The sequence below is a fragment of the Stylophora pistillata genome, chromosome 3, assembly GCF_964205215.1.
Source record: "Stylophora pistillata chromosome 3, jaStyPist1.2, whole genome shotgun sequence".
Taxonomy (NCBI): Eukaryota; Metazoa; Cnidaria; class Anthozoa; order Scleractinia; family Pocilloporidae; genus Stylophora; species Stylophora pistillata.
Window position 1 is genome coordinate 40,915,259 of NC_142521.1, and position 12,602 is coordinate 40,927,860.

Genomic DNA, 12,602 nt, shown 5'->3' on the forward strand with positions numbered 1-12,602 from the left:
GACACTTTAGATGCACAGCTTCATAGTATATAAGTGACTTAGCTTTATGGATTCTGTGCCTAATAAAGTATCTATGTATCTATTTAGACTGCATCAATACTGCTAGATGAGCTATGAGATTGACTGTTTTGGCATCCCCTTATGTAGCAAGTTATTTAATCGTGATTTATTTGTTTGTTACAGTTGTGATTTTCGCATTTTCTTTGTTGGAGAGGATTCTAGCGAAAGAGCTCAAGCTGCAAAGGCCGAACCGAAACGATCCAAGATTACTTTCAACACCTAGTTGAAGATGGGGAGATTTCACGACGGTGACGCCCAAGAAAAAGTCACTGAAAAAAAAATTTTCTATTTCATCAAATAATTTTTGCAAGTTACTCGATCATAGGGATCATGTATATACCCTTTTTGACAGCACCATATCTCTCCCCCTCGTCGTGACACGTGTCCGTAGCGTTGAATTTGAAGTGAGCATAATTTGCCGTTAGGATAACAGTCATCAAACTACGCAAAATTTGGCGATTTACATTAATGTTATCCAGAGGACAGGTAAGAAATGTATAACCAATGAAAACACAAGTGCAGCGTTAATGTTCTGCTCATTTATCTTTTATGCTGGTACTTCAGTTGACGGTTATCCTTTCCTTCAACGTTAAGTCCCTAATTGCTACAAAGGAACAGAAACCAAATAAACACCTTGGGTACGTTTGTTCTCATGCCTCGCCCTGTGGTAAATACGTTTACGGCTGCATCTAAAGCCTTGTCAATGTAAGTTTTTCCTCGTTGCCACTGCAAACCGTCCAAAACATTGTTGACCCCTGCCACGCTGAGACTACTTCCTTGGAGAGTGTCGAAACGCAAGATGGTTTGGGGATTATTGCTGTAAGTGATCACAGCAACATGGGTGGTGGACATTCCTATGTCCAGTTTGTTGACCATTCTTTTCAGGAATCGTTTTGTTCGTTCCCAGTTCGTCTTACCAATGCTTCCAGAAGAGTCCACTATAAAGGCGATGTCTGCGGCTTTTCTGCAGTCGGGCACTATGAAATGTGCAAACCACGAGTAAAAACGTATTTTACATTCTCTTATGGCTTTTAGATTTAAGCTCCAAAGTTCAAGAAGGGAGCACTCCCCTACCCTTTAATCTAGAATACCAGACTGAAAAAATATACAACTCAGCCACCTTCACTACTCAAAGATTCAATTATCGCATACCAGCGTTAGAGAAGACTCAAAGAAATGTAATATATTATACAACATTTTACAGAAGTTTAGAAAACTAGCTAATGAACTCCCAACCCATTTCACGTCAAAAAGAGAAAGATGTTTTCTAAGGGAACATACACAAGGGAACCATTATTGATACGCCAGATCCTATATGGAAGCTAACATCTTCAGGCGGCACTAAATCGCCTTGCAGTTTCAATATCCTAGCATATTCAGGGCTAAAAGTCAACGCGGTCGTATTAGATTCACCATTAACTCCAGATGTGATCATCTTCTCACGTAAGTATACAATATAAATCAAGAAAAAGGAAAAAACGAACTCAACAGGTGGATGACGCCATCTACAAAGGAGCTGTAAAACGGCTGGTATAAGCTGGAATTGAAATTCAGATCGCGAAAGCTCAAGGACTGAGGCTTTACCTCCTATGGTTTTATAGATAACTGAGTACAGACTCAGTGCGGATTGAATACACATTAAGTTTGCCACTATATATAGAAATAATTTGGATATATCAAAAAAGTTGAAATGGTAAATTGGCCACCGTAACGATTACAAAAGCTGACGTTTCGAGCGTTAGCTCTTCGTCGGAGCGAATACAGGAATTGTGGGTTGTGTGTGCTTTTAAAGGCAGAAAATGGAGCTACGTTATTGGTGGGAAAATGGCAACGAGAAAAACACGAATAAATTAGTGGAATGAAAAGCGTTCGTTGATCCCTGTGGAATTTAGACTGCCGGTTTGAAAGATGAGCTTTTGTTCAAGAGCTTTACGGCTTTCAGTGCTACCTAAGTGTAAGGAAAGACCGCAGATTGCCATATGTTGCTTGGAATGGTTAGGTAACTTTGTTGATATATCCAAATTATTTGGTTACCCACCGACGCAGCCCCTAACAGTTTCTTTAGAAACTATCAGCCTTTACTATCTATAGATTTTGACTCACCACACGGAGCCCTCGTGGCAATATTTATTGGAGTTGAAGTGAGACAGGCCTGTCTCTTCGTAAAGCACTCACTTATGTCTTGTACATCATCAGTAGCACATACTGGACTGGAAGAAGCAGGGCAGGATGGACAGATACACTCTGTTTCATCGTCAACCACTCTACAACCGATGTTGTGGGGTGCCTTACAAGGAAATATCTCACAAGCATCTGTCAAAAATATGATTACAGCATTAAATATGTACTTGAATGGAAACTCAGCGAATCCGAATGAAGAAGTCTCGGTTCGCAATATGAAGCCCTTTTATCAAAAGTTCCGGTAACTTTGTTAGCCCAATGCCATGGAGTATGTGTCAGAAACGAAAGGAAAATATAATAAATTTGGACCAGAACCTGGCAAGTAAGAATCTTTCACGTAATCCAGCACTAACTGGACAAAAGGATTAATGAACGGTTGTTAGTGGACCTTCGTATTCTCTCAATATGGTGAGAAGTTTTCTACCATATAACACAGGTCACTTTTCAAGGTCGCCAGAAGCAGGTCATTTTATTTTTGAAGGTTAAAGCAGGTACTGTATATTTCGCTTGGAATTGAAAAAAAATTTTGGAATAAAAACAAGTCCTGAGAACTCTCACCTTTAGCTGAAGCTGAAAGGGAAACGGAGGAAGAAAAAAAGGTCAGATAAGGAAACGCTGTGATAGAGATGGTCTTGTTCTCACTTTAATAAAAATTTCTTGGCAAAGAATTTCTGGGAGAGATGAAGGGAATTGTGGAGGTACAAAGGAGTCTTTAAATCGATTTATTATCAAACTGCTAGTATTTCTCTTCCTGCTTTTTTTTACTATGAAACTAAGGGAACACAAACACAGAAATAAACACAGTAACGTGTGGTTATTCAGTAAGCGAGCAACAAATAAGCTTGCTCAAGAAGCAAACAACCAGGCATGCAGGTAGTAAATAACCAAACAAACCAAGATAAAAAAAAAAATAAAAAATCGTGCTAGAAAACAAGAAGTATATAAAAGAAACGAACATCTTGCGAAAACAAAAACGAACTCGACGATAATCATAAAGATAACGAAAAATAATTTTTTTCAGTTTCCTTGTAAGACATTCATTCCACTAAGGACTTAAAAATTAGAAGACGCCTCTGTCAGCGCCGTTGGTAAAGAGGACTTACCAGGACACGAGTTCTGCACAATTGTCTGTGCATAAGGAGCAAGTGTCTTAAAACTCTCAGCAACAAATACTTTGCTACTTGAAGAGGCAATATCTTCTAGCTGCTGCTGATCAACGTTCTTTCCAATACCAAGTGAGTATACCGTAACTTTCTGATATTTAATGCCACTTGACGCATCTCTCATATTTCGGAAAGGCCCTCTATCCGTGGTCTGCTGACCGTCGGTAATGACGATTGCAATCTGCAAAAGATGAATTTATCAGTCATTCCTATGGGATATTTGTTAATCAGAGTCCAAAAACATTTGTCACATGTTTGCAGAGCACCGGATGGGGTGTGAGGGTTACTTGGCCACCACGCCTCGGTTGTTCGAAGGGTGGACAACCCTATCAATCTCTATCCGTGTCGACAGATCGTAAATCAGCAATAACCTGATTTCCCAGCTTATGAAATCTTGTTTGTATTGGTTTATTTTGTATTATTTTTCATGCAAGTTAAGTACTGCAGCTTTTTCGAAAACGCACTGGGTCTCCAGAAAGAAATATATTTGGGTCCTAGTCTGATGAATGGGTTATTTCCTTGAGAACGACATTTTGCCCTGACAGTCCTGTCTCCACAAGAATGGGTAATGGTAAATGGGGAAATGTCAACACAACTTGACAAATCGCATCGTCCTATCGGGAAAATGAGTGGGTAACGATGTTCAGAAACCGGTAAATTTCTCGTTGTAATGGACCACTGGGTTTGGAAGACTATAACAAATACTCTAAAAATATATTTTTTTTATAAAATATGTTTCTAATCTCAACGTAGTGTTAACTCTCTGCCACCATCTATTTACCGACTATGACTTTCCACTAATAAAAAAGTAAATCCTGCTGGTATTTACATCCCTGAGATCAGAGAAGCTATGCGAGATTAAATTATAATAATTGTCTTTACCAAGAACATAGCACATTGAGAATGTCAGTGCTCGAACCTAAATCTCTCAGTCTGGTGTCCACTGAGCTAAGCATTTGGCCTGTACGCATCCTATGGACCATTCGCAGTCCTTAAGTTTACCTCTGAGTAAAACTCGAGTCGTGAAAGTTGCTAGCTTACCTTGGGTACATTTCTTCTCATTCCTCCTGCTTCTGTGAATATGTCTGTTTCCGCAAGAGTCAGAGCTTTGTCGATAAAAGTGAACCCTCTCTGGAATCTAATTCTATCAATCTTAGCATTGTATCCTGCCGCTGTTATTTCGGAACCTTGAAGCGTGTTAAATTTGATCTCAACAACTGCTTTTGTACTGTAGGCAACCACTGCAATGTGTGTTTTATCAGGGCCCACATTAAAAGCTTTGACCATGTCTTTCAGGAAAGATTTCATTCTCCTCCAGTTTAGACGTCCAATACTTCCTGATGAATCTACAATGAAAGCCACGTCTGCCACAGCCTCGCACACAAATTCTGAACGATTCAAAATAGAAAAACCAAGAAATTAACTAAACTTATACCAACTCGCAGTAACTTGCTAACTACAATATCCTCCCTACTCATGCAAACGATAGTCACCTTAACAACTGCTCTACGGAATGTCGCCCAACACCCCACCTTCCAAAGCGTCTTCTTTCTTTGGAGTGGGAAGGAGGAAAGTTGCGCGAGTGAACAAACTTTTCGGAGCTAGCGGTATCAACCAAGCTTGAAACGGATTAAAAAAAGGCTAGGTGGCGACCCCTGTCTTTTTCGCCTAATTTAGTTAAGTGCGAGCTTCAGCGGCAATGGCGCTCGCTGTCAGCTAGAGCAAATTAGCAAGTTACTCGTTTTCTCCATATGCTTGGTGTGGGAGGAGAAAAAAAATCATTCTTGTTGTGTAACCTGGTGAAAAAGGATTAGGCGTCCCGCCTGAAAACGGAAATTGGCCAGCACATTGTCTTCCCCAACTAAAGAAAAGCAAGGTGCCCAGTAATGACTATTTCCATAGTTAGTTGTGTTTTAAACTGTTCATCGTGGTAAAACACCCCTTGAGTATGGAGCGCTGCTAAAGGGGTAAAGAAGCTGGGCAGAATGCCTGCCTTCAAAACTGAGCTCTATTTGCAATATTGTTCCAAAAAATATGACTAGATGGAAATCCACCGACCATAAGAACAGAACAAGACGTAAATGAATAATATTCCCTGGAATACGCTGTGAATTAGTTTGACGATAAAGAGTAACCTACCCGTTGGTGTCGGCGTTGTGGGAGGTAATGTCGTAGGTGGAGGTGGAACTGGAAGAAATGAGAGAAACCAAATAAAAACGATTGATACAAAATACGTAACAATGCAGTTTTGCCTTGTTTTTCCAATTAAATTATTTCGCTCTATAAAGACTCAACGATATTCCAATATCCAATATCGTTTCTCCTCTTTAAAGAGGTGGGATACACCTTTGCCATATACAGACAAAATCTTAAATGAAAGGGGATCACAATCTTTCGGGAAGGTTGGGGGATTTTGATCGGTAACTGGTAGATGCCCCAGACTGCACTTAACTCTAATTCTTTTTTAAGCGTCATTGCGTGCTTCATAAAAGTCATAAAATTGATTATTATTATTCTGACCGTTGCAGAGCCTCCCCCTGATCCGAACAGCAAGGGCCTGGAGTTCCTTGAAAGATCCTGACACGTAGACATGGTCTTGATTCGATGCAATTTCTCTAAGCTCTGGTTCACTTGCTCCTTTGCCAACTCCAATTGCATAAACTACGACTCCTTTGTTCTTTACACCCTGTGACGCTACAGTTAGTTCGGTGAAGGCTTTGGTTTTTGTCTGTGCTCCATCAGTGATTACAATCAAAACCTAACAGAAAGAAACATTCAAATAAAATTTTAAGGACACAGGAAAGTGAAGAACTGAGTCATTCAATTACTCACTCCTACGATCAACAACCAACACCTGACTATGGAAGCAATCAAGAATAAAAAAAGGATAGAACCCAGTTTTGTATCAAGTGCGAAAGTTGAACTTCAAAGATACTCCGAAAAAAAGAAGAACCAGGAAACATCGGGTGAAAATTGGGTCAAGAACGGAATCGTATTGTTACATTTACTCACTCTCATTGATAAAATATCTGGCTTCTCATCCAACGTGAGGCAGTAGCCACGAAAAGATTTGTCATAAATCATCTATACAAGAATTCTATTTTAGCTGATTTCTAGATGAAAACACAAGAAATACTTACAAATAAATTAAAACAGTTAACGGATATAAGTGAGTAAAGTCACAACAAAGAAATATATACCCACCTTTCCAACATTTGGTCTCATGCCGTTAGCAGTCTGGAACAAATCACTGTTTGCAAGCAAAAGAGCCTTGTCTGTGTACGTGAGGCCACGCTGCCAACGCATACCGTCAAACGCACTATTGACGTCATCTGTTCCTTGGCGGTTATTAAACCGATACACCACCTCGGGTTTGTTGCTATAAGCAACAGCAGATATGTGTGTATTCGACGCACTAATGTCAAGTTTGCTGACCAACGCTTTGAGGAATCGCTTCATCCTTCCCCAGTTACTCCGTCCAATGCTTCCAGATGAGTCAATGACAAATCCAATATCTGCGATTGGTCTGCATTCATTTTCTGTAAACATTCAAATACTACACTGATTACAAGGTTAAGATGCTTTAAAGATCAAGAACTTCTGCCTCTTTTAAGGTGCATTCATCATTTTAAAGACATTCAAATTCGGTTCAGAAAACGAATAGAAAACCAAGGCATCACGCCAAGCTTTTCAAAGTGGAGAAGGCAACTTGTTTCAGAGTTTGATTATCCATGCATTTTATTTATATATGTCTGGCAAAAAAATTGATTCGGCTCATATTCTCAAGTTAGGTAGATATCATGGCGAAACAAGGCACTACCTACTTAGTTTGGTTGAAGATCGATTTTTTCGAGGAAATCGATCACTGAATTTCGCCAGAATGCCGCTTTTGAAACTCAGAATTTCAGACTAATCTAGGGGCGTTGTGCCACGAATTGAAAACACTTGGACCGATAAAACGTAGCAAATCTTAAAAAACAACATCAAACATAGGTTGACAGGAATTTGAACAATTCTTGATCGTTTATTTACACAACCTAATTGAATTTATTCGACCTTCTTTTAAAGAGATAAAAAATAGGTCAAAAGTAACCCGTTGTTTAACCATGTGCTAAGTGATATAATCGACTAAAAATCTAGCTTTTGGAAGGCGTGTAGTGTAGTTCTTTTGGATCTCCAAAGTATTTTTTGGGGAAATGATTCAATACGATGTAATCAAATTTTAAAGTTGGATAAATAGAGCTGATTTCACGGTGCCGTCAGATAATCGAAAGTAAACACATTCACACGCAAAGTCAACTGTTATAATAATATTAATAATAATAATAATAATAATTTAATATTTATATTTTGCAATTGAACATGTGGATATGATGAAATGCGCATCACAACACTTTTCGGGGGACTTTGGCCGGACTGCATCAGCAGTTTACAAAAAATCGAAGGAAAGTTATTTGAAGATGCCCCCTTTCCCCCAATTCCCAGTAAACAGGCCAGACTACATCACAGTAATCTCGTGAGTGGGTTCTGTAACGACCCCTGCCTAACAAAATTAACTAATTAATAGATGCAGGAGAGAGGACCTACGGTCTATTCGTCCTTATCCGAGAAGACTAGAATGTCTATCCATTTCTTTATATTATAGAAAGGTAGCGCATTCTTCTCAGTTAATTTAAGACCTAGAGTGTTGGTCCGGCCGGGGCACGAACCATCGACCTCGACCTCCCGCACAACAGTCCAGCGCTCTAACCAATTGAGCTCACCGGGAGGCTCGATTTACGTCCAATCTACAGCTTAGTTAACATAATATCATCTTACCGTCCATATTGCTGTATTACAAAAGGGGATTGTAGTGCTAGAATTGTTGCGTTGCTCCCACAATAGCAATATAACTTGGCAGAATAGTCAACACCTCCTGATAATTATTGTTTACAAAGCGTATCTCGGGGTTTCTCTGTTCCCGTTTCGTTGAAATACTTCACGTAAGAGATCTTTGTTTAAATATAAGTCTAAATGTAAGCGAAATGTTGCTGCTTCTGAAACATGTCTCTCGTGTGTGGAATAACGCTAATTAATTCAAAATGAGGTCTACTGAAATAAAACGCAGAAAGAAAACATGGGACTGTGAAGCACGTGGCTACAGGATCTCAGGTCGAGTGTAGTATGTACGAAACAGGAGCATATATTTATCTAACTCCGATCATTATTTAATATATCACATTTGAATGTTTTATGGTACTTCGATGAATAAAGCTCATTTTAAGACAAAAAGAGCGAAAGATCTGGAAAGGGCATACCCCATCACTGCAGATGTGCAACAGAGAAAAGTGCCGGGTTCGAATATTTGTTTATTTAAAAGAAGATTTATGAGGGTCAAATCTGGAAAACCACAACTTTCGCTAAAATGTTTCTATTATCCAACGTTCAACAGCTTTATATTTATAGCAGTTCTTTCCCAGAGGCTACTGCGCCTTGTTAGTTACTCGTGCCGGTAGTAAGACTACGGCGCAGGAAGTACGTTCTCATATTCACAAAAAAGGTCACGTCTGGAAATAAAACCATTTCGGCGTATCTCGAAACTCAAGAAACGCTTCGCGTTATCATTGCACCATCTGATACAGCAGACTCGAGTGCGTGTCGGTATACCTTCATCAAGTATATTTTCGACTATCTGATGTCACCATCAAATCAGCTCATTTTATCCAACTTAATCAAACTTTATTAACTTTATATCCAACTGATTAAAGCGCACTGAATCATATCCCCCAGAAAAACTTTAGAGATCCAAAAGAATTACACTTCTCCTTCGAAAAGCCAGATTATTAGTCGATTATATTATTTAGCACGTTAAATAACGGTTTACTTTTTCCTATTCTAAATTTTGTTAGAATAAGGTCGCATCAATTCAATTAGATTGTGTAAATAAACGATCAATAATTGCTCTAATTTATGTCAAAATATGTATTGATGTTGCCGTTTTGAAGATTTGGTACTGTTTATTAGTTCAAGTGTTTTCAATTCGTGGCGCGACGCTCCGAAATTCGTCTGAAACTTGGGCTTGAAAAGCGGCATTTTGGCGAAATTCAGTTATTATCGATTTTCTCGAAAAAAAATTGATATTCAGCCAAACGAAGTATGCAGTGCTTTGTTTCACCAAAAGACATACCTAACTTGAGAATATGAGCTGAATCGATTCTTGGCTGTTGCCACCATATTTTGAAAATGTTAGATTTTTGGGCACATTTGGTCTTAAACCGGAGAAAATTCAGTTGGAGATAAACTGTAAGTCGGCCTTACAACTGGGCTTTTTTAAAAATTTCTAAGGTTAGTTAGCTGAATTCACATACCACAAGGTCCGTTCTTTAACACAGTCACCATATCACCACTTTCACACGACTGTCTTTTCATGAGGCATTCAGAGCGGTCTTGGACATCATCTGAGGTACACACAGGGCTGACTGTGTCGGGACAGTCGGGGCAGATGCACTCAGCCGTGTTGTTCACATTTTTACAACCGATGTTGTAGGGCGCATTACAGCCAACAGTCGTGCATGGATCTGTAGAGTAAACGGATTTTCGTAATTAATTATTTTAAATGAGCAAAAGGCAAGGAAATACGAAAAAATAATGAAAGACGATCTCGAATAGCATATACCAGGGGGAGTTGTAGGTGCTGGGGTTGGTGTTGTAGCAGGAGGAATCACTGAAATAGAAAAAGATAACATATCGTTTAAGATAAACATAAACCACTGCCTATGTTAGGAGGACGCACGGTGGCGCCTTGGACCAGTTTTATTGATGATTAGCAAAACTTACCGTCGCAGAGTCTCTTCCGTATTTCTACTGCAAGGTTGTGGAGCTCCTTGAAAGAGGCTGCTACATAGACATTTTGTTGGCTGGATGCAATTTCTCTCAGCTCTGCCTCGATTGCTCCCTTGCCAACTCCAATAGCATAGACCGCTACGCCTTTACTCTTTACACCTGCAGATGCTCTTGGTAGCGGGGTGTATGCTTTGGTTGTTGTCTGCGCTCCATCGGTGATGACGATCAAAACCTGACGGACAAAGAATTCAAGGGATCTCATGAAATGGAAATAGGCACAGCTGGTCTAAACAACACCCTATCACTATACCCTGCCCGTTTATTAACATAGGAAAGACTTACAATGCACCAATGCAAAAGAAAAAAAAAATCACCAAGACACACCAGAAAGTAACAGTCTCAATTGCAAAGAACCCCTTACCTTCGGAACGTTTGGTCTCATGCCATTTGCAGGCTTGTATAAATCACTTTCCGCCAGCAAAATAGCTTTGTCCGTATAAGTAAAGCCTCGCTGCCAACGCATACCGTCGAATGCAGCGTTGACGTCATTTGTTTCTTGTCGGTTGTTAAACCGGTACACCACCTTTGGATTGTTGCTATAGGCAATAGCTGATATGTGCGTTTTAGATGGACTGATATCAAATTTGCTGACCATGGACTTTAGGAATCTCTTCATTCTTGCCCAGTTCCTTCGTCCAATGCTTCCAGATGAGTCAATGACAAATCCAATATCTACGATTGGACTGCATTCCTTGTCTGTAAAATAGACAAAATGAAGTCAGTGACAAAAAAATTTCATGATGAGCACCTTAAACTGGAGTAAACCCAGTTGGAGATACACTAGAACTGGGCCTTACAACTGGATGTTTTCCAAGACTTCCAGGTTTAGTTACTTAGGTTTAGTTATTCAGTTATTATGGATTTTCTCGAAAAAAAATCGATATTTAGTCAAACGAAGTATGCAGTGCTTTGTTTCACCAAAAGACCTACCCAACTTGAGAATATGAGCTGAGTCGATTCTTGGCTGTTGCCAGCATATTTTGAAAATGTTAGATTTTTGGCCACATTTGCTCTTAAACTGGGGAAAACTTAGTTGGAGATAAACTGTAAGTCGGTCTTACAACTGGGCGTTTTGTAAAATTTCTAAGGTCAGCTAGCCGAATTCACATACCACAAGGTCCGTTCTTTGCCACAGTCACCATATCACCACTTTCACACGACTGTCTTTTCATGAGGCATTCAGAGCGGTCCTGGACATCATCTGAGGTACACACAGGGCTGACTGTGTCGGGACAGTCGGGGCAGATGCACTCAGCCGTGTTGTTCACATTTTTACAACCGATGTTGTAGGGCGCGTTACAGCCAACGGTCGTGCACGGATCTGCAAGGAAACCAATTTGAAAATAATCATAAAGATAACGAGTGATAATTTTTTTCAGTTTCATCGTAAGACATTCATTCCACTAAGGACTTCAAAATTAGAAGACGCCTCTGTCAGCGCCGTTGGTGAAGAGGACTTACCAGGACACGAGCTCTGCACAATTGTGTGTGCATAAGGAGCAAGTGTCTTAAAACTCTCAGCAACTAATACTTTGCTTCTTGGTCAATTTTCGAGATCGGCAGAACCAGGTCATTTTATTTTCGAAGGTTAAAGCAGATACCGTATATTTTCCTTGGAATCAAGAAAAGTTTGGAATAAAAACAAGTCTTGAGAACACTTACCTTTAGCTGAGGCTGAAAGGGAAACGGAGGAAGAAAACAAGATCAGATAAGGAAAAATTTAAGCTTGCTCAAGAAGCAAACAACCAGGCATGCAGGTAGTAAATAACCAAACAAACCAAGATAAAAAAAAAAATAAAAAATCGTGCTAGAAAACAAGAAGTATATAAAAGAAACGAACATCTTGCGAAAACAAAAACGAACTCGACGATAATCATAAAGATAACGAAAAATAATTTTTTTCAGTTTCCTTGTAAGACATTCATTCCACTAAGGACTTAAAAATTAGAAGACGCCTCTGTCAGCGCCGTTGGTAAAGAGGACTTACCAGGACACGAGTTCTGCACAATTGTCTGTGCATAAGGAGCAAGTGTCTTAAAACTCTCAGCAACAAATACTTTGCTACTTGAAGAGGCAATATCTTCTAGCTGCTGCTGATCAACGTTCTTTCCAATACCAAGTGAGTATACCGTAACTTTCTGATATTTAATGCCACTTGACGCATCTCTCATATTTCGGAAAGGCCCTCTATCCGTGGTCTGCTGACCGTCGGTAATGACGATTGCAATCTGCAAAAGATGTATTTATCAGTCATTCCTATGGGATATTTGTTAATCAGAGTCCAAGAACATTTGTCACATGTTTGCAGAGCACCGG

At 39.6% G+C, this 12,602-nt stretch overlaps 1 protein-coding gene across 7 annotated transcripts in view; it reads right to left on the bottom strand.

Annotated features, from left to right (window-relative positions):
• LOC111343164 (uncharacterized) overlaps positions 1-12,602 on the bottom strand; it is a 119,860-nt gene that overhangs the window by 2,575 nt on the left and 104,683 nt on the right. For 4 of the 7 annotated variants that reach the window (XM_088754373.1, XM_088754368.1, XM_088754371.1 and 1 more), the window contains 12 exons: positions 10,648-10,809; positions 10,221-10,458; positions 10,060-10,107; positions 9,752-9,961; positions 6,609-6,943; positions 5,925-6,162; positions 5,544-5,591; positions 4,446-4,792; positions 3,345-3,585; positions 2,800-2,811; positions 2,164-2,373; positions 694-1,037 (listed from right to left, as the gene is read on the bottom strand). In XM_088754373.1, the coding sequence (XP_088610499.1) occupies positions 694-1,037; positions 2,164-2,373; positions 2,800-2,811; positions 3,345-3,585; positions 4,446-4,792; positions 5,544-5,591; positions 5,925-6,162; positions 6,609-6,943; positions 9,752-9,961; positions 10,060-10,107; positions 10,221-10,458; positions 10,648-10,809 (2,433 nt within the window). Of the gene's footprint in view, positions 1-693; positions 1,038-2,163; positions 2,374-2,799; positions 2,812-3,344; positions 3,586-4,445; positions 4,793-5,543; positions 5,592-5,924; positions 6,163-6,608; positions 6,944-9,751; positions 9,962-10,059; positions 10,108-10,220; positions 10,459-10,647; positions 10,810-11,397; positions 11,608-11,948; positions 12,515-12,602 lie in introns of those variants that run through there. The other 3 variants (XM_088754370.1, XM_088754372.1, XR_015999018.1) reach the window with 3 other exon arrangements.